Here is a 26,487-nt window from a genome sequence, read left to right on the forward strand (position 1 = left end):
ACCTCACATTCTTTATTCCTGCCAAGCAGTTACACCCTCCAGCCCTTTGCTCATACCCACCCCCACGCTTGGAACTTCCTCCCTCTTTGAATCGGTCAGACCTCAAGCCTCCCCAGTCTCAAAGCCTCCTTGAAATCTCATCTCCTCCAGTAAGCATTCCCTGATCAATTTCCTCTCCTCAGGTTGGGTCGTCCCAGCTGCCATCTTATTACTTTTGTACGGACTGATGTCCAAAGTCTATTATTTTATTACATAATGTTATCCACCCATCTATCTTCCCCTACTCTTGTTATTACTAGTTGTGCTTCTGTTTTTCCTCCTAACTGTAAAACATTTTTCACTGCTGCCTTCCCCCTTTAGATCATAAACTCCTCGAGGGCAGGATCAATTCTTTGACCTCCATTGTACTCTCTCACATGTTTAGTTCAGTGCCCCACCCACAGGCTTTCAATAAATAGGATTGATTGATTGTTACAGTAATCAAGACAGGAGTTGCTATCCTTGAGCAGAGTTTTCAGGAAGACTGGGACAGCAAGAGGAAGTCTCAAAAACAGCAGCAGGCCCTGTAAGTGGCAAACACATTAACACAACAAGGAACTATTTTTATGGACGAACACTGAGGGGAGGAATGTTGGTCACAGCATTCTCTTCAGCCCCAGTGGCACATACGGACAGGATCTAACCTTCAGTAACATCATCTTCAAAGGTGAAGGGCAGCTTTACATATATTTTTAAGTAGATGAAATCCCCTGTCTATTCTCCCCAACCAACAACTTACTCTACTAGAATGCTCCAACAGTGAAACAATGTTGGTTTCTATCTGGGTTTTCCGATCTTGTTCCTGATTCCTCATTTCTTCAAAAGACTCAAGAAAGGCTGCAGATAGAAAAAAAAATTACATTGTACTGCTGACCTAGTTGGCTAGTTCTATCATTGCAAATGGATCTTTTAAAAATAATCCTCTCACTGTCTACTTAAAACACATTCCCCCACAAATCCAACTTTTCCTCAAGGTAGATTTCCTACATTTGCCAGGTAGACGGACAATTTCTGCAAATGTACCTCATTCACCCTAAGAAGAATCTGTGTGATTCCCCACAAGCTCAGTGTGGCTTAGTGGAAAGAGCACGGGCTTGGGAGTCAGAGATCTTGGGTTCTAATCACGGTTCTGCCACTTATCAGCTGTGTGACTGGGCCAGTCACTTGACTTCTCTGTGCCTCAGTTACCTCATCTGTAAAATGGGGATTAAGACTGTGAGCCCCACATGGGACAACCTGATTACTTTGTATCTACCCCCGTGCTTAGAACAGTGCTTGGTACATAGTAAACGCTTAACAAATACCATCATTATTATTCTAAATTTTGTGGGAATTCTTTCCGCTTTTAAGCAGACTGTCCAGTAATGGGAGGGTGATTACTGAGAGGGGATTTCAGCTGGCCAATATCCCTACCTTCCTGGGACCACGATATCACTGCAACCACGTTTCTGATTTTTGTGGAGGACGGGCTTTGGAAGGATGGGGCTGCTATGGAGCTAAACTAACTAGAATAGAGTTGGAATGGGTTGTCTTTAATTTCTCAGTCAGCCAGGGCCCAATTTGTACAGAACCAGTGAGATTCTCCTGAGGCAGATATGCCACAGAGATGGTGGAACCAGTGGGATTACTTGTGCTCCAGAATGCAAGGAATGTGTCTGTTGTTGTATTGCACTCTCCCAAGCACTTAGTACACTGCTCTGCACACAGCAGGCGCTCAATAAATACGACTGACTGACTGACGGACCTGCTCTGAAGGAGGGAACCAGAGGGAATCAATCAATCAATCATATTTATTGAGCGCTTACTGTGTGCAGAGACTGTACTAAGCGCTTGGGAAGTACAAGTTGGCAACATATAGAGACAGTCCCTACCCAACAGAGGGCTCACAGTCTAGAAGGGGGAGACAGAGAACAAAACCAAACATACTAACAACATAAAATAAATAGAATAGATATGTACAAGATAAATAGAGTAATATGTACAAACATATATACATATATACAGGTGCTGTGGGGAAGGGAAGGAGGTAAGATGGGAGGATGGAGAGGGGGATGAGAGGGAGAGGAAGGAAGGGGCTCAGTCTGGGAAGGCCTCCTGGAGGAGGTGAGCTCTCAGTAGGGCCTTGAAGGGAGGAAGAGAGCCAGCTTGGCGGATCGGCAGAGGGAGGCCATTCCAGGCCTGGGGGATGACATGGGTCGGGGGTCGACGGCGGGACAGGTGAGAACGAGGCACGGTGAGGAGATTAGCGGCAGACGAGCGGAGGGTGCTGGCTGGGCTGTAGGAGGAGAGAAGGGAGGTGAGGTAGGAGGGGGCGAGGGGATGGACAGCTTTGAAGCCGAGGGTGAGGAGTTTCTGCCTGATGCGCAGATTGATTGGTAGCCACTGGAGACTTTTGAGGAGGGGAGTAACATGTCCAGAGCGTTTCTGGACAAAGACAATCCGGGCAGCAGCATGAAGTATGGACTGAAGTGGGGAGAGACACGAGGATGGGAGATCAGAGAGAAGGCTGATGCAGTAGTCCAGATGGGATAGGATGAGAGCTTGAACGAGCAGGGTAGCGGTTTGGATGGAGAGGAAAGGGTGGATCTTGGCAATGTTGCGGAGCTGAGACCGGCAGGTTTTGGTGACGGCTTGGATGTGAGGGGTGAATGAGAGAGCGGAGTCGAGGATGACACCAAGGTTGCGGGCTTGTGAGACGGGAAGGATGGTAGTGCCGTCAACAGAGATGGGAAAGTCAGGGAGAGGGCAGGGTTTGGGAGGGAAGACAAGGAGTTCAGTCCTGGGCATGTTGAGTTTTAGGTGGTGGGCAGACATCCAGATGGAGATGTCCTGAAGGCAGGAGGAGATGCGAGCCTGGAGAGAGGGGGAGAGAGCAGGGGCAGAGATGGAGATCTGGGTGTCATCAGCGTAGAGATGATAGTGGAAGCCGTGGGAGCAAATGAGGTCTCCAGGGGAGTGAGTGTAGATCGAGAACAGAAGGGGACCAAGCACTGAATCTTGGGGAACCCCCACAGTAAGGGGATGGGAGGGGGAGGAGGAGCCTGCAAAAGAGACTGAGAATGAACGACCAGAGAGATAAGAGGAGAACCAGGAGAGGACGGAGTCTGTGAAACCAAGGTCGGATAGCGTGTTGAGGAGAAGGGAAGTGGCAAGGCCAGTTGCTCTTTACTATCCTTATGCAGGTGTCTCTATTTCAGGCCTGTAAAATGAAGTCTGGATTTGGGGTTGATACAGGAGTGTCCCTCAAACAATTAGGAGCAGGGTATACAGCCTGCACTTGGCTATGTGCCTTTTAAGTATTTTGATGCTTACCCCAGCTCAACAGCACTTATAGTCTTATCCTATTTATCTAATCTAGTCTGTGAGCCTGTTGTTGGGTAGGGACCGTCTCTATATGTTGCCGATTTATACTTCCCAAGTGCTTAGTACAGTGCTCTGCACACAGTAAGCGCTCAATAAACACAATTGAATGAATGAATAATCTATTTTAATGTCAGTCTCCGCCTTTAGACCATAAGCGCCTGGGAGGGATCGTGTCTACCACCTTTATTGACTTGTACTTTCCCAAGTTCTCTCTGTGCACTCCAAATGCTCAATACCAACTGATTGACCGAGTGAGCTTGTGGCACGCAAAATTAACATCCCAACACCAAAAGCGAGCAAAGTAGATAATCAGGCCTTTCGTGGTGGGATTTTGTAGAAAGGTTTGGAGAAGGAGCCAGGCCTAATGGAAAGAGCCTAGGAGTCAGAGGACCTGGGTTCTGATCCCAGCTCTGCCAACTGCTTGCTGTGTGACCTTGGGCAAGCCACTCCACTTCTCTGTGACCTAAGTTCCCTCAACTGTAAAACGGGAATTAAATACCTGTTCTCCCTTAATCAATCAACGGTATTGACTGAGCACTTACTTTGCACAGAGCACTGTATTAAGTGCTTGGGAGAGAACAATACAACAGAATTATCAGATACGCCCCTCCTACTTAGACTGTGAGTCCTATGCAGGACAGGGACTGTGTCCCATCTAATTAACTTGTACCTACCCCAGTGTTTAGAATAGCGTTTGATGCGCTTAATACCATTTAAAAAAAACAAAATAAAAAAACCTTTCTGGGCTTGCTTTTGTTGTGGGCAAAGACGAAAAGCCCGAATGCTACTGCCAAGTGCACAGGAACCCTGGTGACATTGCTCGTCAATCATCAGCCAGTACTGGAACTCCAGCCTCACTAGCTCGGCTAGGATCCCATTGTGTCTAATACAGATAGCCGTGGTCTCCGGGGAAGGGCAGTAATTAATTCATTTTGTGATAAGAGATCCAACTGTGTGATACTGGAAATCTACTCTAAGAGGAAAAGTCATTGTGTCAAAGACAAACCGAGGAAATGCTATAAAACAATTCGAAAAGGAAGTTCTTGCTCAGTTTTCTGCTGCCACGCAGTGGCTAAACAGAGCCAAAATCGGTTTGGCTGTTCCAGAAATTTCCTAATTGGCACAATCCTGGGGTCTTTGGTGATTCTGGGGTGACCCCAAATGAGGCTCAAGGGAAAAGATGGTCCTACTGGGCTAATTGGAAAGGACCCCTTGAAGGCCTGACCCGGGAAATAGAAGGACACATCACAGGAGACTTCTAGACTCTGAGCCCACTGTTGAGTAGGGACTGTCTCTGTATGTTGCCGAACTGTACTTTCCAAACGCTTAGTACAGTGCTCTGCACACAGTAAGCGCTCAATAAATACGAGTGAATGAATGAATGAAGGGCACAGGCTTGTTGACTTGATACCCAGTGAACAGCAGTTCAAGAGATCAGTACTTCCAGAACCAAGCAGCGTGGCTCAGTGGAAAGAGCCCGGGCTTTGGAGTCAGAGGTCATGGGTTCGAATCCCGGCTCCGCCACGTCTGCTGTGTGACCTTGGGCAAGTCACTTAACTTCCCACTGTTGGGTAGGGACTGCCTCTATGTGTTGCCAATTTGTACTTCCCAAGAGCTTAGTACAGTGCTCTGCACATAGTAAGCGCTCAATAAATACGATTGATTGATTGATTGATTGATTCTCTAAACCTCAGTTCCCTCATCTGTAAAATGGGGATTAAGACTGTGAGCCCCACATGGGACAACTTGATCACCTTGTATCCCCCCAGCGCTTAGAACAGTGCTCTGCACATAGTAAGCGCTTAACAAATGCCATCATTATTATTATTATTATTAGTAAATATTCAGGTACCCTCCTTCCAGGTAACAGTATTGACTCTTATGGCCTTGAACAGGGAAATTGAACTGTGTTCTGTGATTAAATCTAGAGTATTGATGGTTAGATTGATTGACTTATTGACTGGGGGTGTGTCTTAGTGACCCTGTTAACACATATTCAACTCTCCTTATTTTCTAGACTGTGAGCACACTGTTGGGTAGGGACCGTCTCTATATGTTGCCAACTTGTACTTCCCAAGTGCTTAGTACAGTGCTCTGCACACAGTAAGCGCTCAATAAATACGATTGACTGATTGATTGATTATACCTGCCAGTTGGATTGTCTGTTGAGGACTCAGCATCCACTGGTGCTCCAGGTTTCTGAGAGCAGAAGGGGTATGAAATAAAGAGTCCACAAGGAAAGAAAATTGTCTGTATTTTGTTTTTGATTTGTATTTGAGAAACTTCTAAAGGAACTGGAAAACCGATCAAAGAATTGTTTGAGAGTTGGAGTACACATTTCACATCTAATGCTTCTTTTTGAAACTAGCCAGATTGAAGTAACCAAGGAGACAGTATTGCCTAATGGACAAAACATGATTCTGGGGGTCAGGAGTCATAGGGTCTAATCTCAGGTCTGGCTCCGGCCTGCTGTGTGATCCCGAACAAGTCACTTAACCTCTCTGTGCCACAGTTTCCTCCTCTGTAAAATCAGGGTTAGATTGTGAGCCTCATGTCAGACAGGGACTGTGTCTGAATTGATTACCTTAAGCCTACCCCAGTTATCAGTACACTTGGCAAAAAGTGCTTAATGACTGCCATAAGTATTAATTATTATACTCAATAACAGTGCTTTACCTCACAAGACAATGAGATCCTGTTTTGATCAATGTCAGGTCAAAAAATAAAGACATTAGTATTGGATTGCAATCCAAGGATGTGCTCTACAAAAAAGCATAACAACTTACAGTCCATGTTTTCCTCCCTTTTCTTCAGCTCTTTGTATTTCTGTCTCATTTCACCTGCAAGAGATAAAAATAAAACAGCTCTGACTTCACAAACACCAGGTATCTGTTAGGCATATTCCAATACCATTTTGAATAGTTTTAGTAGTCACAAATTTTCAAGTAAAATTCTGTGAAAAATTTAAAATAACATGCTATCACTTTGTTTCCAAACTATCACCACTGCTATCTTTCAAAGTCATTCTATATGTGACATAAGATTGTCGTCATGTGACATCCTGTACCTCAAATTTTAGCATTCTTTGTTCTCTCCACATTTTTACAGATTCCAAAAATAATTTTAGAAATGAGAAACAGCATCCTTTCGTATAGGCAGACGTTAGCCACTGTGGAAATGTACTCACTTTGCACAAATTTAACATTTGGCTATTAGGTCCACCCACCTAACCAGTGTAAAATCTTTATCTGACATACCTGGGGACTGGTAGGTGCCAGTTAGCCAAATATGCCGATAACTGGGAGTGGGGGCTGACAAGGAGGCGCATTCTGTAATCGTGCTGAGGGCTCAAGTAAATGGGAAGCAACGTGGCCTCGTGGAAAGAGCATGTGCCTGAGAGTCAGAGGACCTAGGTTCTAATAATAATAATTAATAATTATGGTATTTGATAAGTGCTTACTATGTGCCAAGCACTGTTCTAAGCGCTGGGGTAGATACAAGGTAATAGGGTTGTCCCACGTGGGGCTCACAGTCTTAATCTGGAGAAGCAGCATGGATCAGTGGAAAGAGCACGGGTTTGGGAGTCAGAGGTCATGGGTTCTAATCCCGGCTCTGCCACTCGTCAGCTGTGTGACTATGGGCAATGCTCAGCACATAGTAAGCACTCAAGAAATATGATTAACTGATTCTCTGTGCCTCAGTTCCTTCATCCGCAAAATGGGGATTAAAATTGTGAGCCCTGTGTGGGACAGGGACTGTGTCCAACCCAATTATCTCCAGCCCCTAGTACAGTGCCAGGCACAATCAGCATGGTATAATGGATGGAGACAGGCTTCGAAGTCAGAAGGTCATGGGCTCTAATCCTGGCTCCGCCACTCGTCTGCTGTGTGACCTTGGGCAAATCACGTCACTCCTCTGTGGCTCAGTTACCTCATCTGTAAAGTGGGGATTGAGCCTGTGAGCCCCATGTGGCACAGGGGGACTGTATGCAACCCAATTTGCTTTTATCCATCCCAGAGCTTAGTACAGTGCCTGACACATAGCAAGCACTTAACACATACCACTAGCATTATTATTAAGTGCTTAACAATCCCTCTGGCATGGTCTGTTGTCCAAGAGGATTGTTTGCTAATTAGGCTTCTAATTCAGGTATTAGAGATATAGGACTCTCCACCAACTAAGATCCCTCAACTTTCTCCAACAGGCAGGCATCACAAATGGGATTCAGTAAGGTTTATTGCCTGATCATCATCATCAATCGTATTTATTGAGCGCTTACTGTGTGCAGAGCACTGTACTAAGCGCTTGGGAAGTACAAATTGGTAACATATAGAGACAGTCCCTACCCAACAGTGGGCTCACAGTCTAAAAGGGGGAGACAAAACGAAACATACTAACAAAATAAAATAAATAGAATAGATATGTACAAGTAAAATAAATAAATAAATAGAGTAATAAATATGTACAAACATATATACATATATACAGGTGCTGTGGGGAAGGGAAGGAGGTAAGATGGGGGGGATGGAGAGGGGGACGAGGGGGAGAGGAAGGAAGGCGCTCAGTCTGGGAAGGCCTCCTGGAGGAGGTGAGCTTTCAGTAGGGCCTTGAAGGGAGGAAGAGAGCTAGCTTGGCGGATGGGCAGAGGGAGGGCATTCCAGGCCCGGGGGATGACGGGGGCCGGGGGTCGACGGCGGGACAGGCGAGAACGAGGTACGGTGAGGAGATCAGCAGCAGAGGAGCGGAGGGTGCGGGGTGGGCTGTAGAAGGAGAGAAGGGAGGTGAGGTAGGAGGGGGCGAGGCGATGGACAGCCTTGTAGCCCAGGGTGAGGAGTTTCTGCCTGATGCGCAGATTGATTGGTAGCCACTGGAGATTTTTGATCTTCCCTACTACAGTAGAGATTCCCTACAGTAGAGATTTTCCCTACTGATCCAGCAGGGCCAGTGCTTTAGGGAGATGTGAGCTTCCCTGACCATCTGATGCTTGTCGATGAGATCAGGAAACAACCTGGTGCTCAAGCTGATGGAGGAACAATACTATCGGCTAAGCAGAATAGCAGAACTGTTTGCTATCCTGATAACCCTGCCAAGCCTGGGAGCTGCATTCCTTTCTAGGAGGACTCAAACATTGTAAATTCTTTCTCCACAAGGAATCAGTTGACCAGATTTGCCTCAGGTTGGGGGCCTTCAGAAATGACCATTTCTCGAGTTTTCTGGGGTCCATACAAAATTTTATGGCTGAGTTTACATTTGAACTGTGGGCCCCTGGAGAAGTACTGTTTCACTTTAATCTTCAATCAATCAATCAATGGTATTTATTGAGCACTTAATGTGAGCAAAGCACTGTACTAAGTGCTGGAGAGAGAGAATACAACAGAGTAGGTAGAAGCAGCACGGCTCAGTGGAAAGAGCACGGGCTTGGGAGTCAGAGGTCATGGGTTCTAATACCAGCTCCACCACCGACCAGCTGTGTGACTTTGGGTAAGTCATTTAACGTCTCTGTGCCTCAGTTACCTCATCTGTAAAATGGGGATTAAAATTGTGAGCCCCACATGGGACAACCTGATCACCTTGTATCCCCCCAGCACTTAGAACAGTGTTTCGCACATAGTAAGCGCTTAACAAATGCCATTATTATTATTATTATTATGTTCCCTGCCCACATAGAGCATACAATCTAGAGGGGAAGACAAACATTAAAATAAATTATGGATATGTACGTAAGAGCTGTGAGGCGTACGGTGAATATATCTAGTGCTTAAAGGATACAAATCAAGTACGGGGCGACATTGAAGGGAGAGGGAGAAGCGGAAATGAGGGCTTAGTCGGGAAAGGCCCTTTAAGGCAATGTGATTTTAATAAGCCTCCTTCTGGCCTGCAACTCCCTCCTCATCCATATACAGAATACGGCCACTCTCCCCCTCTTCAAAGGTCTTCCCTGACTAATCCCGCATTTCCCCACTCCATTCATCCCCACTCTGTGTTGTCTAGGCACTTTAAGCACTTTGATACCCTCAGCCCCACAGCACTTATGTACACAGCCTTATATTCTCTGCCTTTTCCCCCTTTCTGTAACTTATTTTAATGTTGGTCTCCCCCTCTAAGCAGCAAGCTCCTTCTGGGCAGCGATTATGTCTACCAACTCTATTGTATTGGAATAATAATAATAATGATATTTGTTAAAGCACATACTATATGCCAAGCATTGTTCTAAGCATTAGGATAGATACAGGGTAATCAGTTCGGCATAGTTTGTCCCACATGGGGCTTACAGTCTAAGTATTGAATCCCCATTTTAAGTTGAAGAAGCTGAGGCACAGAGAAGTTAAGTGACTTGCCCAAGGTCACACAAACGGCAAAGCTGGGATTAGAACTCAGGCCCATGCTCTTTCCACTAGTCCATGCTGCTTCTCAAGTGCATACTCTCCCAAGCATTTAGTACAGTGCTTGGTACACGGTAAGTGCTCAATAAATAGTAATTGTGGTGTTTGTTAAGTGCTTACTATGTGCCATGCACTTTGCTAAGTGCTGGGGTAGATACAGGATAATAAGGTTCCACATGGGGCTTAAAGTCTAAGTAGGAGGGAGAACAGGTATTGAATCCCCATTTTACAGATGAGAGAACTGAGGCACAGAGAGGTTAAGTGACTTGCCCAAGGTCACAGAGCAGACTAATGGCAAACCGGTATTAGAACCCAAGTTTTTTGACTCCTAGGCTCATGCTCTTTCCACTAGACCACACTGCTTCTGGTTGGTTGATTGATCACCTAATATCCTAATGTTTCCTCTAAAAACCTATTTTGGCCCCCTCAGTTTATCCAATCACACTTGAACCTATAGATATTTCCTTTTCTCTCTATGCCCAGGAAACATTCATTCAGTCGTATTTATTGAGCGCTTACTGTGTGCAGAGCACACAGCTCAAACATAGCAAACATCAGCTAGCATCCTCCTGGGAATGAAAAGAGAAGAGACAATAAGGCACTTCTGATTTAGAGGTAAGTTTACAAACTTCATTCTGGACTACAGACCCACCTAAACTGAGAGCATTTGCTATTCTGTTGTATTGTACTCTTCCAAGTGCTTAGAACAGTACGCTGCACTGTTGAGCATGTTGAGCATACATACATGTTGAGCATGTAAATGCTCCTTAAATGCCACTGACTGATATGGAGATGCTGAATAACAAATACATTTAACACTGGTGTCCAGGCTGACTAAACCTCTTTACCACTATTAAATTATCTACAGCAACAACTACTACATACCTTCTTTATTGTTCCAGCATACAAAAATAAGAAAGAGTTAAAAATGGAAAATTGAAAGGTAAATTTGAAACAGAAATTAATGCGAAGAAAATACAGCAAAGGATCAACAAAGCAAATGCAGGACTATGAAACAATATCTAGGTAAACATTTACTGAGCAGATAGCATTCAGCTGTTTTCTGCTCAACAGTTCTACTAGTCATACCTCACCAACTCATATGCCCACAACACCAACTAGCCCTTCCAAACATTCAACTGAAGCCCCCAATTCCCCAACTGCATCCCTCCCAACCTCTGAGGACCCCACCAAATAGGCTGATGGTCTCCCATCACCCCTTCAACACTCCTGAGAGGAGACTGCCTACCTGCTCTATAAATCCACCTCCTCTACCTGAGCATCTGACCGTATCCCCTCACCTCACAAAAAAATCGCTGGCTCTTACTCTCCTTTCATTCATTCAATTCAATCATATTTATTTAGCGCTTCCTCTCCTCCCTTACTGCCATCTTCAAACTCTCATGCTCAAACCCCTCTTTTCCCCATACCTTTTAACAGGCATGAGTTTCACCTCCATTTTTTTTTTAAAAGCCCTCTCTCGATTCCCAGGGCCCCTCTGGCTATTGCCCCGTCTCCCTACTCCAATCCCTATCCAACTCCTAGAATGGGTCATATATAGCCATGGCTTTACTTTTTTCTCAACTCAGTCTTCTCAGCCCTGCAGTCTGGCTTGTTACCCCTTCACTCCACTTAGACTACTCTGCAAGAGCACAGGCCTAGGAGTCAGAGGACCTAGGTTCTAATCCCAGCTCCGCCACTTGTTTGCTATGTATCCTTGGGCAAGTCACCTAACTTCTCTGTGCCTCAGTTACCTATGTGGGACGGGGACTGCGTCCAACCCACTTATCTTGTATCTATCTACGCCAGTGCTGAGTTACAGTGCCTAGCATAAAGTAAGCGCTTAACAAATACCATAAAAAAATCACCAATGACCTCATAGCCAAATCCAAAGGGCTCTACTCCATCTTGATCCTCCTCAATCTCTTCACTGATTTGACACCACGGACCACTTTCCCCCCCTTTGAAATACTATCAGGCCTCGGTTTTGCTGACACAGTACTAATCTGGTTTTCCTACCTCTTTGACCGTTCCGTCTCGGTTTCTCCCTCTGGTTCCTCTTCTAAACCTTGTTCTCTCATTATGGGCAACCCCCAAGGCTCTGTGCTGGGTCCCTTGCTTCCTCTTGCTTAACACTCACTTGAGGAACTCATGATCGCTCATATGACTTTGGCTACCACTTTTTTGCAGATGACTCCAAATCTATTTTTCTGGTGGTACCTCTTATATGACCCTATTCACCCCACCCCAGCCCCACTTATGAACACATCCATCTGTAATTTATTTTAATGTCTGTCCTGCCCTCTAATCTATAAGCTCCCTGTGGGCAGGGATCCTGTCCCTTTACTGTACTGTTCTCTCCCAAGTGCTTAGTATAGTGCTCTGCACACTATAAGCACTCAACAAATACCATTGATCGATTCAAACTGCTCTGTTCATTTGTAATATAATTCCTACCCCAGATACCACATTATAATACTATATTAAATGCCAACAGATGTTTTGTACTAGAAAAGGCCTAATTCAAAGCAGGGTTAAATAGACACCGTCCCTCCTTCTAAGAGGTCATATAATAAGTTGCAGCATAACAAAATATTTAGTACTGCTGGTGGAAATCTAGACACCAGGCGGGCCTTTTCAATCAATCGGTCAGTGGTTTTATTGAGTGCTTACTGTGTGCACAGCACTGTACTAAGTGCAACAAGTTGGTAGACATATTCCCGGCCCACAACAAGATTATGGTCTAGAGGGAGAGACAGACGTTAATATTACTAAATAAATTACAGCTTTGTACATAAGTGCTGTGGGGCTGAGGGTCGGGTGAATACCAAGTTCCCAAAGGGTACAGATCTAAGAGAATTTGTCCATCTCAACTTCGTCCTCACCTGCTTTAATGATGCCCTCTCCTCCGCCCAGCACCAATACTTAAGCTCCATTCTCATTGATGCCCATGCCTACTTCCCCAACAGCTGTTTCAGACTTTTAACTCCCTCTTCAAACTCCTGTACCTCCGTGCCTCCATCTCTTACCCTTAATGTGCCTCTTTATTGCTGTATTGTACTCTCCCAAGCACTTAGTACAGTGCTCTGCACACAGTAAGTGCTTAAATGATTGAATGATTGAAGGAATGAATAATTACCTTGCCATATACTTCGTCGATAAAATTGAAACCTCTTCAGACCCTTCCTCTCCTCCTGCCCCCTCTTTGACTCTACCATTCTGCCAAGCGGTATCTCAAGAGATCTCAAATTCTCTGAAATTCTACCCCTATACCTGCATCTCCAACCAAATCCCTTCCCATTTTACCAAAACAACTGCCCCCTCCCTTCTTTTCCTGATTGCCATCAACCACTCACTTTCCAGTGGCTCTTTCCCCACTGCTTTCAAACATGCCCATTTATCCCCTATCCTAAAAAATCCTTCACTTGACCCCACAGCTCCCTCCATTATCACCCCATCTCTCTCCTACCATGTCTCTACAAACTCCTTGAGAGAGTTGTCTACACCAGCTACCGACATTTTCTCTCCTCCACTTCTCTCCTCATCACCCTGCAATTTGGCTTCTGTCCTCTTCACTCTATGGAAACAGCCCTCTTGAAGGTTATCAATGACCTCCTTCTTGCCAAATCCAATGGCCTCTACTCCATCCTAAACCTCCTCAACCTTTCTACTGCCTTCAAAACTATGGACCACCCAATTCTGAAAACGCTATCTAATCTCGGTTTCACTGACACTGTCCTAGCCTGGTTCTCCTCTGATCTCTCCAGCCACTCCTTCTCGGTCTTTTTTGCAGCCTTCTCCTCATTCATTCAATCATATTTATTGAGTGCTTACTGTGTGCAGAGCACTGTACTAAGCGCTTGGGAAGTACAAGTTGGCAACATATAGAGACAGTCCCTACCCAACAACGGGCTCACAGTCTAGAACGGGCTCTGCCTCCCACCCTCAATCTGTGGGGGTCCCTCAAGGCTCAGTTCTGGGTCCCCTTCTACTCTCCATCAATATCCACTCCCTTGGAGAACTCATTCTCTCCCATGGCTTCAACTGTCACCTCTGCGTAGATTCCCAGCACTTATCATATATCCCACCTTAACTACTGCATCAGCCTCCTCGCTGACCTCCTGTCTCTTCCCACTCCAGTCCCTATTTCACTCTGCTGCCAGAATCATTTTCTGAAAAACGCTTCAGTTCCTCTTTCCCCACTCCTCGGAAACCTCCAGTGGCTGCCCATCCACCTCCACATCAAATAGAAACTCCTTACCCTTGACTTTAGGGCACTCAATCAGCTTTCTCTCTCCTACCTTACCTCGCTGATTTCCTACTACAACCCAGTCTACACACTTGCCTTTTCTAATGCTGACCTACTCACTATACCCTAATCTCATCTATCTCACCACCATCCACAACCTCCCTCTGGCCTGGAATTCCCACCCCCTTCATATATGACAGACCACCACTTTCCCCACCTTCAAAGCCTTATTAAAATCACATTTCCTCCAAGAGGCCTTCCCAGCTTAAGCCCTCATTTCCCCTACTCCCTCTCCCTCTTGCATTAACTATGCACTTGAATTTGTACCCATTAAACACTTGACCGTCACCCTACCCTCAGCCCCACAGCACTTATGTACATATCCATAATTCACTTCATTGTCTGTCTCCCCCTCTAGACTGTAAGCTTCTTCATCATCATCATCATCAATCGTATTTATTGAGCGCTTACTATGTGCAGAGCACTGTACTAAGCGCTTGGGAAGTACACTAAGCGCTTGTGGGCAGAAAACATGTCTACCAACTCTGTTGTACTGTAGTCTCCCAAGTGCTTAGTACAGCTCTCTGTACACAGTAAGCACTCACTAAATACCACTGACTGACTTACTACCGAATTTCTTTTTGGAGAAGCCAAATTACTGTAATTTCCTTGAAAACAAGATTCTAAAAATCAAGTGGCATTGCTTCTGTTCTGATTGGGTGACTTTTTTGGGGGTGATTTCTTTAAAGGAGGGGTTCTTTAGAACAAGATATGTCTGGATTAAGGAATCTGTAGCATACCAGTCTCATAATATGGGTTTAAGGATTAAACACCACTTGAAATTCTGGAATGCTCAAAATTTGTCAGTGCTTAAGACAGCTTGGCCTTACAGAATATTCAATGAAAATCTTTAAATAACCCCTTTTTTCTATATGACTTTGACGGTATTAATCTGTTTGTTAGGGAATCCCACGTAACAAACAATTTCACGTTAATATTTCCATTGTTCTGACAAGTGTTCTAACCATTACCTTGGTGCTCGTCTATTTCCATGTCCAGCTGTCGTACTTCTTCACTATAATTGATAATTGTTTCTTTTATATCGGCTAGCCTACAGGATCAAATAATAGTAATGTTCAGTATTATAAAACAAAGGGAGTAGAAAATCTAGAGTTTCAATAGAGCATGGAATGATCTTTAATTTTACTAGTAAAAATGGTTAAAAAGAGTCAAGAAAAGAAAGTGCTTAAAAATAACTGTAAATACACAATGATGGAGACAGTGTACTGTGGCATGCCAAAAGATAAATTTTATGTCCTATAGTGTAAACTCATTAAACAATAAGGTCCTAATGGGTAGGGAACCTGTCTTCTGCTTCTCTGGGGCACTTTCCCCCAATGCTTAGAAGAGTGCATCACATTCAGTATGCACTCAGTTAAATATTATTGCTGCTACACTATTCTACCAAGAATTTTTCATGATATGGGAACAAAACACAGACTTGCCCACAATACTAAATCAGGAAACCACAATGCAGAAAAACAATAAATGACCTGGAGATAATAGAAATATGTCAACCAAATACTAAAGAATCAATGGGTTAAAAATGCAAAACAATTCCAAGGGAGAAATAATCTGAAAAGGGTAGTCACTGGAAGAAAGCTAAAAATAAGTCATTCTTTCCAAGCCACAATTATGTTATCGAAGTTTTTGTTCAGAGAAATACTTTTATGGCTACAAAGGGAAAAGCTTGAAAGAATCTCTCTGAAAGCTAAATCGGTATGACATTTTTCTCCTCCCCGCAAGGCCCCGGCCTTGGCATTAGTCAAGCTGACTCTAGTGGAGCATTTTGAGAGCAAGATACCCTTCACCAATTCACATGCCAGCCAAGTTGGAACAGGCTTAGAGAGGTGACAACCTTGATGAGAGATGCGTGGAATTTTTTATTTGTAGGCAAATGGTACTTACTGTCTCTCCATTAACAATATTTCCTGATTATCATCTTTAACCTACAAAGGCAAAATACACATAATCCGATTTCAGAAAAAGTTATTCAAGTTTGTGGGTGAACAAGAACTAAATACGAGGATCATCGACTATACAGAACAACCTTCATTCCGTGCCACCGAACTGTTATACTTGTATGGCTTGCAGGCAGTGCTCGCTTCACAAGAATGCTACGATAATCCAGAGGATGCAAAGATTACCTTGGCTCAGATACCTTCACTCTGTCTCCAGCTCTCAACCTTTAAAATTAACTTTCTTGAAAGGAGAGATTAAAAGCCCATTTCAACAGCTGTTTGTTCTGTCTGGCATTTGATGCTAGATTTTTAGTGTATTAGGACAAGGTGTCTTTGCGGAATAGGATGTGAAAGACAATACTTTGAAAACTGAATGTCACAATCTTTTACTATTGGTACATAGTTATGTAGCTAGCAGACCATTTGGGAATGCGCTACTGCACTTTACATTTTTCCTATGGAAAACTATGGTTTGTATAGCACTATTTTGCTTAGCATTCTATTTTCATGGAATCAACTGAGAAGGCTATCCCAGGAGTCCCTGTAATGGAATAAACTAAGATCAGTCTATTCTAGTTTTGGGCTTTCTCCAGGCGAAGGAATGTATTGGGGAGGCAGAGTAGCCTACTGGAAAGAGCACAGGACTTCAAGTCAGGAGACCTGGGTTCTGCGGTGGGACCTTGAATAACTTACTTAACCTCTCCGGGTCTCAGTTTCCTCATGTGCAAAATGGAGATAAAATACCAGCTTTCTCTACACCTTACCTTACTACACTAACTTGAATCTACTCCAGTGCTTAGAAAATTGCTTGACATATAGTAAGCGCTTAACAAACACCATCATTTTTATTATTACCTTAGACTGTGAGCCCCATGAGAGACAGGACTGGGTCTGATCTGATTTTTTTTATGGTATTTATTAAGTGCTTACTATGTGTCAAATACTGTTCTAAGCACTGGAGTAGATACAAGTTCATTAGGTTGGATGCAGGCCCTGTCCGGCATGGGGCTCACAGTCTAAGTAGGAGGGAGAAGTGGAGAAACCATAATAATAACAATTGTGGTATTTGTTAAGCGTTTACTATGTGCCAGGCACGGTACATGAAATGGGGTAGATAGGAGTTAATCACGTTGGACACAGTCCCTGTCCCACACAGGGCTCAAAGCCTGAATTCCCCCTTCTAGACTGTGAGCCCGCTGTTGGGTAGGGACCGTCTCTATATGTTGCCAACTTGTACTTCCCAAGTGCTTAGTACAGTGCTGTGCACACAGTAAGCACTCAATAAATACGACTGAATGAATGAATGAATGAATCCCCATTTTAGAGACGTGGTCACTGGAGCACAGAGAAGGTAAGTGACTTGCCCAAGGTCACACAGCAGTCAGGTGGCAGAGCCAGGACTAGAACTCAGGTCCTTCTGACTCCCAGGCTCTATCCACTACGCCACACGGCTTCTCGTTATCTTGTAATAATAATAAGAATAATGATATTTGTTAAGCACTTACTACGTGCCAAGCACTGTATTAAACAGTGGGGTAGAGACAGGAAAATGAGGTTGGACACAGGCCCAACCTCGCCAGAAGCTCGCTGTTGAAGTAGGAGGATGAACAGGTGTTGAATTCCCATTTTACATAAGAGGAAACTGAAGCACAGAGTTGTTAAATGACTTGCCCAAGGCCATACAAACGGGCAAGTAGTGGGGCCGGAACTGGAACCCAGGTCCTGACTCTTAGGCCCATGCTCTTTCCAGCAGGCCGTGCTGCTTCTCCTACCTACCCGAGCCCTCGCCACAGTGTCTGATACATAGTAAATGCCTACTAAGGGCCATAAGACTGTGAGCCCACTGTTGGGTAGGGACTGTCTCTATATGTTGCCAACTTGTACTTCCCAAGCGCTTAGTACAGTGCTCTGCACACAGTAAGCGCTCAATAAATCCGATTGATTGATTGATAAGGGCCATAATAAGAAGCAGCGTGGCTCAGTGCAAAGAGCACGGGCTTTGGGGTCAGAGGTTACGGGTTCAAATCCCAGCTCCGCCAATTGTCAGCTGTGTGACTTTGGGCAAGTCACTGAACTTCTCTGGGCCTCAGTTACCTCACCTGTAAAATGGGGATTAAGACTGTGAGCCCCCCGTGGGACAACCTGATCACCTTGTAACCTCCCCAGTGCTTAGAACAGTGCTTTACACATAGTAAGCGCTTAATAAATACCACTATTATTATTATTAACCCAATTCAGTTTACGGGTTCAGAAATATATGACTAAGATAATCTGATCCCATCCACTCTAAGGAAAATACTGCCAGTTCCAAAAATCACAAGAAGGCATTTTTCCATAGCTGCCCCCAAAATCTTTTCCAATAAAAGGACAAAAAGGAACAGACCAGTTAAGCCATCACATGCTAAACACGGTCAATACTTGTTATGTTATCCAGGGCTAGCGTGCGAAAAGTATTAAGGAGAATTTTTTCTACCTCCACTTTCTCTCCTCCAATTCTCTCTTCGACCCCCTGCAATCTGGCTTCCTCCCCCTTCATTCCACGGAAACAGCCCCTTCTAAGGGCCCTTCTCACCAAATCCGATGTACTCTCTTCCTCCAAATCCTCCTCCACCTCTCAGCTGCCTTCATCTCTGTGGACCACCCCCTTCTCCTTGAAATACTATCTAACCCTGGCTTCACCAATACTGTTCTCCCTCCTGGTTCTTCTCCTACTTCTGTGACCGCTCCTGCTCAGTCTCTTTTGCAGGCTCCTTCATTCATTGATTCATTCATTCAATCGTATTTATTGAGCACTTACTGTGTGCACAGCACTGTACTAAGCGCTTGGGAAGTACAAGTTGGCAACATACAGAGACGGTCCCTACCCAACAGCGGGCTCACAGTCTAGAAGGGGGAGACAGACAACAAAACAAAACATATTAACAAAATAAAATAGAATAAATATGTACAAATAAAATAAATAAATAAATAAATAGAGTAATAAATACGTACAAACATATATACATATATACAGGTGCTGTGGGGAGGGAAAGGTGGTAAGGCGGGGGGGATGGGGAGGGGGAGGAGCGGGAGAGGAAGGAGGGGACTCATTCTGGGGGCTCCTCCTCTGCCTCCCACTCTACAACTGTGGGGAGTCCCTCCAAAGCTCACTTCTGGGTCCTCTTCTCTTCTACACCCACTCCCTTGGAGAACTCATTTGCCCCCATGGCTTCAACTACCATTTCTAAGCAGATGATTCCCAAATCTATTTCTCCAGACAATTAATCGATCAATCGTATTTACTGAGAGCTTACTGTATGCAGAGCACTGTACTAAGCGTTTGAGAGAGAACAGTATAATAGAGTTGGTGGACGTGTTCCTCGCCCACAACAAGCTTAGAGGGACCAATCTCCTTTTCTGTAATTCATTTTAATGTCTGTTTCCCCCTCTGGACTGTAAGCTCTTTAATAGAAGGGAATGTGTCTGTGTCTACCAACCCTATTGTATTGGACTCTCCCATGTGTTTAATACAGTGCTCTGCAAACAATAAGCACTCAATAAATACCACTGATTTTTTTTGAGAGAGAAGGGTGGGGCACAGAATATGGTAAGCATATGGACAGTATCCATGCACAATGATTCTTTTTTTCGTGTGTGTGTGGGGAGGGGGAGCATAAAAACACAAGTTAACCCAAAATTCAGCTTCATATAAAGAAAAGGCTTTTACCTAATGATTGTGGTATTTGTTAAGTGCTTACTAAGTGATAAACACTGTGCTTAACACTAGGGTAAGTACAATATCAGCAGATCAGACACAATCTTTGTCCTACATGGGGGTCACAGTCTTAGAGGGAGGGCAAACAGGTACCTCACCCCCATTTTTACAGATAAGGAAACTGCGGAACAGAGAAGTTAAGTGACTTGCCCAAGGTCACACAGCAGACTAATGGCAAACTGGGATTAGAACCCAGGGTTTTTGAGTCCCTGGTCCTTGCTCTTTCCACTAAGTCATAGTGCCAATCAAAGATATCTGGGATAACAATATTCACATAATTCATTCAACTATAAGATGAGCTCATTGTTAAAAGGAGAGACCCTCAACTGAAGATCAGTATATTCAGTGATCTGAATAAAGTTCTTCTGCCCAATTCTTTTTTAAGCCCCACAACCCTTGAATTATTGTCTTTCAGCAGGAAGCATCTGTTCTGCTCTCTCTGAATGAATTCAGATCTTGAAAAATGATTTCATATAATGTAATGGACTGATTTTTTCCGTACCTGTTTGAGTAACTGTTCTCTCTCTCCCATTGGCGATCCTACATTTTTGCTTTCTGAAATGATTTTATCTCGATGGGACTCCAGTTCATCAAGTTTTTCATACAGCAGGATAGCCTCCTGCTTTATTTGGGAGTTTCCCAATTCCTTAAAAAAAAGGATGAGTGAGAATGAAATATGTAGGTATTTAGATGTTATTACCAAATACAATTTACTTAAACCAGGTATGCCCATGCCACCAGCACTGAAATGAATTGTAACATAAAAACATAGTTGAGAAATGTCCTAATTACCCACTGTCTGTGGTTGCTGCGAAAATATCCGGGTGATTAAGATGCTAAATTACAGATAACCATTAACACTGCATTGCATTTAAAACAATGCTTCCTTGAAAGAATTTATTCCAATACTATGAGCAAGTTCCTTGGTGCCTAAAGTTACTGCCTAGTACTTAGATTATATAACCCATATGGTCCATAAAGACAGTCTCTTTACAGTCCCTGATATACGGTTCCACAGGAGCAATTCACTGTATGCTTATGCAGAGCAGACCTTATAACTTAGGTGACAAAGGATCTCTTATTTACATTCATACATACAATTTCCAGGTTCTCCTTCTTCACGTTCAGGGTATCTAGCTCCTGCTGAAGTACATCTAATTGCTGGGAGAGAAAAATAAAATGCAAAATCAAAGTTAATCCTTCCTCTCCCCCTCGTCCCCCTCTCCATCCCCCCATCTTACCTCCTTCCCTTCCCCACAGCACCTGTATATATGTATATATGGTTGTACATATTTATTACTCTATTTATTTATTTATTTATTTATTTTACTTGTATATTTCTATCCTATTTATTTTATTTTGTTGGTATGTTTGGTTCTGTTCTCTGTCTCCCCCTTTTAGACTGTGAGCCCACTGTTGGGTAGGGACTGTCTCTATGTGTTGCCAATTTGTACTTCCCAAGCGCTTAGTACAGTGCTCTGCACATAGTAAGCGCTCAATAAATACGATTGATTGATTGATTGTTACTTAAACATGATCTGATGGACTGCCTTAAAAGTTCAATGGCAAACAATCGTTTTGGAGTGCTATAATGCCTTTTCTCTAAGGAGCTCAAAATTCCTTATAAAGCTTTGTCTGCCACCTAAGCAGTGACCCTCCCCATTTCTGTGCGTTAACGAGAAGGCAGGAGAAATGATGCATCTAGTATATTAGTGAGAGCCATCTCACTTTTATTGTCCCATTTACAGTTGTGGAAACTGAGGGATAGAACCGTTAGGTGAGGGTCCTCCAACTCTCAGAGGGATGCTGTTTCCACTTCTCCACAGAACAGCCGATTCTCTCATCTCCATTTAAGAGGGAGCTGTAGTGTGTTAAGTGAAGTTTCACACTTGCGGCTATTCTCTCCCAAAGTTTGGAAAGTTTGTAAGGAGGACACGTGGTGGCCTGAAAGCAGCCCCAAACCGTCTGTACAGGGATGAAGGGAAGACATATGTTGGTTGCTAGCTCTACAGAACCTTCTTCGTCTTTGGGGATGTACAGTGAAGGGAGATCTAGGAACTCTGGGTGGAAGGACTGATGACTCCCCGTCCTGCCCCCTTTCAGGGTTGGGGAGTAATCCTTCGCCCATGCCCCATTCAAAAGGACACACAAAAATTCCTGCTTGTGCCTAGGAATCGGGTCTGCCAACTCTGCTGTACTGTACTCTCCCAAGCACTCAGTACAGTATTCTGGACACAGTAAGCGCTCAATAATAATAATAATGGCATTTGTTAAGCACTTACTATGTGAGAAGCACTGTTCGAAGCGCTGGGATGGATACAAGGTGATCAGGTTGTCCCATATGGGGCTCACAGTCTTAATCCCCGTTTTACAGATGAGGTAACTGAGGCACAGAGAAGTTAAGTGACTTGCCCAAAGTCACACAGCTGACAAGTGGTGGAGCCGGGATTAGAACTCATGACTTCTAACTCCCAAGGCCGTGCTCTTTCCACTGAGCCACGCTGCTCAATAAGCACCATGCATTGAATAACAGCTCCTCTTTCCATCCCACTTCCCAATCCATCGTTCAATTGTATTTAATGAGTGCTTACTGAGTGCAGAGCACTGTACTAAGCACTTGGGAGAGTACGATATAACAGAGTTGGTAGACACGTTCCCTGCCCACGACCTTACTTTTGTAGAAGAAAAGGGATATCTGGGCCCAACAAATAACAGTTCAACTTCAAATTCTGAAACTAATAAACATTTCTTGGAAAAACAAAAGGAAAACCATATCACCTGCAACAGTCTTTCATTTGTAGCCTTCATCCCAAAGTATGTGCCTTGTTTTTCTGTAGACATATTTTTAATAACGTCATCAACCGCTTGCACTTCCTTTTCTATATCTTCTTCTACTTCTCGAATTAACTTTTCCTTTCTGAAACAAAATGAAAATTTTGAAATTCTGGAGAGGTTTTCCTCCTCTATCTCAAGAAGTGGGTTGAAATCAGTTACGGCATTTTCACGCTAATGAACAAAGTGGGGTCCTGCTTTTAGAATGGAACTCACGGGAGCAGCACAGCCTTGAGAAACTAGTGCGCTTATGGCTCGTCCTAAGCGGTCCCTTGTTGGCTGCAACTTGTAACTTTGAGATTTGTCCGAAAGTTGTCTTCTACCCTGCTTTTGGGCAAAAGGGACCCAGGAAGACCTGAAACACTGCCACCCAGGATCCTATCCACTTGGAGGCAGGAACACTGATGTATAAGTGCCAAGCCCACTGATGTCCCCTTTTCTTGAAAACAGACGTAGCTGATGAGTGGCCAGATCTCGCTCCCTCTCTGCAGTCTCGCATTTCCTCCTGCCTTTAGGACATCTGTACCTGCATGTCCTGCTGACACCTCAAACTAAGTCTGTCCAAAACTCCCCATCTTCCTATCCAAACCCTATCCTCCCCGCTGTCTTTCCCATCACTGTAGACAGCATCACGATCCTCCCTGTCTCACAAGCCTTGTAACCTTGGCATTATCCTCACTTCATCTCTCTCATTCAACCCAGCTATTTAATCTGGCACCAAATCCTGACGAAAAGACTAATCCTATCCCATCTTGACTAATGCAGCAGTTTCCAGCTGACCCCACCCCCACCCTGCCGCTTCCTGTCTCTCCCCCAAGCCAGTCCTAATTTCACTCTGCTACCTAGATCATTTTTCTAAAAAAAATTGTGCAAATCTCCCCTTTTCTCAAGAGCCTCCGGTGGTTGCCCATCCTCCTTTTCGTTAAATCAAAACTCCTTACCATTGGCTTTAAAGCACTCAATCAGCTCGTCCCCCTCCTACCTCACGTCGCTACTCTCCTACTACAAACCAACCCACAAACTTAGCCAACCTACTCACTGTACCATGGTCTCATCTATCTTGATCCCGACATCTTGCCCACAACTCCCTCTGGCCTCTCTCTCCCTCCCCCTTCATATCCGACAGGCCACCGCTTTCCCCGCCTTCAAAGCCTTATAAAAATCACATCTCCTCCACGTCATCCCCTGGGCCTGGAATGCCCTCTCTCTGCCCATCCGCCAAGCTAGCTCTCTTCCTCCCTTCAAGGCCCTACTGAGAGCTCACCTCCTCCAGGAGGCCTTCCCAGACTGAGCCCCTTCCTTCCTCTCCCTCTCGTTCCCCTCTCCATCCCCCCATCTTACCTCCTTCCCTTCCCCACAGCACCTGTATATATGGATATATGTTTGTACATATTTATTACTCTATTTTACTTGTACATATCTATTCTATTTATTTTATTTTGTTAGTATGTTTGGTTTTGTTCTCTGTCTCCCCCTTTTAGACTGTGAGCCCACTGTTGGGTAGGGACTGTCTCTATATGTTGCCAACTTGTACTTCCCAAGCGCTTAGTACAGTGCTCTGCACACAGTAAGTGCTCAATAAATATGATTGATTTATTGATTGATCTCCTCCAAGAGGCCTTCCTACACTAAGCCCTTGCTTCCCCTCCTCCCTCTCCCTTCTGCTTTGTTTTGTATGTGGACCTGTCCCCTTTAAGCACTTGGTATTCACCCTACCCTCAGCCCCACAGCTCTCATGTACATATCCTTAATTTATTTTAATGTCTGTCTCCCCCTCTAGACTGTAAGCTTCTAGTGGGCAGGGAACATGTCTATCAACTCTGTGTTGTGTATTCTCTTGAGTTCTTAGTACAGTGCTCTGCACAGAGTGTGACTGTTTGAGGATGAATTTGCACATCTGATCTAGGAATCTGGGTTCCATGTTCACCTGTGGGAATCTGCATCTTCAATAACAATATTTGTTAAGCTCTTACTATGCTCCGGGCACCTTACTAAGCATGGGGTCGATAAAAGCAAATTGGGTTGGACACAGTCCCTGTCCCACATGGGGCTCACAGTCTTAATTGCCACTTAATAGATGATGTAATTGAGGCAGAGAGAAGGGAGGTGGCTTGCCCAAGGTCACAAGCAGACAAGTGGCAGAGCTGGGATTAGAACTCAAGTCCTTCTGACTCCTAGGCCTGTGCTATATTCACTACGCCCTGCTGCTTCTCTATTATCCCCATTAGCTCTGCCCTCCTTCGTAGAAAAGTGAGAGGCACTGAACTTCAAAAGAAAGGAGAAACCAGAAATTTGACACAGGCATAAGCTGCTGAAGTGGGTCATCGTGAAGCTGGTGCCATGCAGCTGGACGAGGGTGGCAACTCTGCCTTGCAGGCAATCTCAACATCAAGCACACAGAAAGGCATGATGACCTCTTGACAGACTGCTGCTTGCGGAGAAAATCCCTTCCACGGTATCACCTCTCCTGTAAATCTGAATCTTCTACCCAGCCTCACAAATAGCTTTCAACAATCATGAGGTCCATCGCAGTCCTACTTGGTACGCATAATTTTCATGGCCTAGTGGATAGGACATGGGCCTGGGAGTTAGAAGGTTACAGGTTCTAATCCTGCCTCCACCACCTGTTTGCTGTGTGACCTTGGGTGAGTCACTTCACTTCTCTGTGCTTCAGTCACCTCATCTGTAAAATGGGGATGAAGACTATGAGCCCGATGTTAGCCAGAGACTGTGTCCAACCCTACTTGCGTGTATTCCCCCGAGTGCTAAGTACAGTGCCCGGCACATAGTAAGCACTTAAATACCACAACTGTTATTACTATTGTTTATATAGAGCATGCTTTCTTCCTCATGTGATCATCGTTATTTCTAATACTTTCAAGTACACTGTACAAAGCACTGAACCAAGCATACAACTGTTTACACAAGAATCAATCCCTAGTCCATAAGGTAACTAAAATCTAACAGGGCCCAAAAAACAAGAATATAATTCCATCAACAAGAAAAACAGGTAACTTGCGCCCATCCAAGTATCTTCCTACCCTCTGGTTTCCACATATCGGAAAGCATCTCACAGGTACCATTGCCTCTCAAACAGAAAGCAGGATGGAGAGTTTTCCTGTAATGTGAGTGTTGCATTTCTGCAGAACCCAGTGTTAAGAAAAACGCACACCATTGTGCTTCCCTTGTGTCCGATGCTGTTTCCATTAGTGTGTCATGTTGCATCCAGATAGAAGAATGCTTTTGGAGGAATGTTCCCTACTTCTACTGCCATATTCTTCCCCAAACCCACAGTGGAAACAGGATTAGGGCACTGGCTATACATTCCATTTATTTTACTCCCTTTCCTTCACTTTATTTATTGCCTGATTTCTTTTTTAGACAAACCTTGGGTTTTTTTTTTTTGTTTTGAGGGTATTTTTTTTTTAAGAAATTGGCCCTGTAGACCAGGGATTTTATGTTCATGGTTATTACTTTGCCAGACGATTCTACTCTTCAGGCTAAGCTATTTCTTCCTTAATATTAATTTTAAATGCAAGAAATGAGTATGTTTCCATTTTCTTTTACCACTATAAAATTGCATGCAAATATACTGATCATTAACAATTAACTACAAAAATTGTGCAAATGGCAGGCACGAAATAGGCAGGGAATCTTCCCGCAAGAATTGCACTTAACAGCATCATCACCTTCAATTAAAAGATGATTTTTTTATGGATTCTGTTAAGCACTTACTACGTGCTAGGCATTATATTGCGCGCTGCGGTAGATGTAAGCTAATCAGGTTGGACACAGTCCATGTCCCCCATGGGGCTCACAGACTTAATCCCCATTTTACAGATGATG

At 44.2% G+C, this 26,487-nt stretch overlaps 1 protein-coding gene across 1 annotated transcript in view; it reads right to left on the reverse strand.

Annotated features, from left to right (window-relative positions):
- Window positions 1-26,487, reverse strand: part of IFT74 (intraflagellar transport 74) — a 90,969-nt gene that overhangs the window by 16,241 nt on the left and 48,241 nt on the right. Inside the window, exons 9-15 of the mRNA XM_038769882.1 lie at window positions 22,588-22,726; window positions 20,908-20,970; window positions 20,312-20,455; window positions 16,003-16,043; window positions 15,066-15,145; window positions 6,189-6,242; window positions 779-876 (exon numbers count right to left, since the gene is read on the reverse strand). Coding sequence (XP_038625810.1) covers window positions 779-876; window positions 6,189-6,242; window positions 15,066-15,145; window positions 16,003-16,043; window positions 20,312-20,455; window positions 20,908-20,970; window positions 22,588-22,726 — 619 coding nt within the window. The remainder of the gene's footprint in view (window positions 1-778; window positions 877-6,188; window positions 6,243-15,065; window positions 15,146-16,002; window positions 16,044-20,311; window positions 20,456-20,907; window positions 20,971-22,587; window positions 22,727-26,487) is intronic.

This window comes from Tachyglossus aculeatus, chromosome X4 (assembly GCF_015852505.1).
Source record: "Tachyglossus aculeatus isolate mTacAcu1 chromosome X4, mTacAcu1.pri, whole genome shotgun sequence".
Lineage (NCBI taxonomy): Eukaryota > Metazoa > Chordata > Mammalia > Monotremata > Tachyglossidae > Tachyglossus > Tachyglossus aculeatus.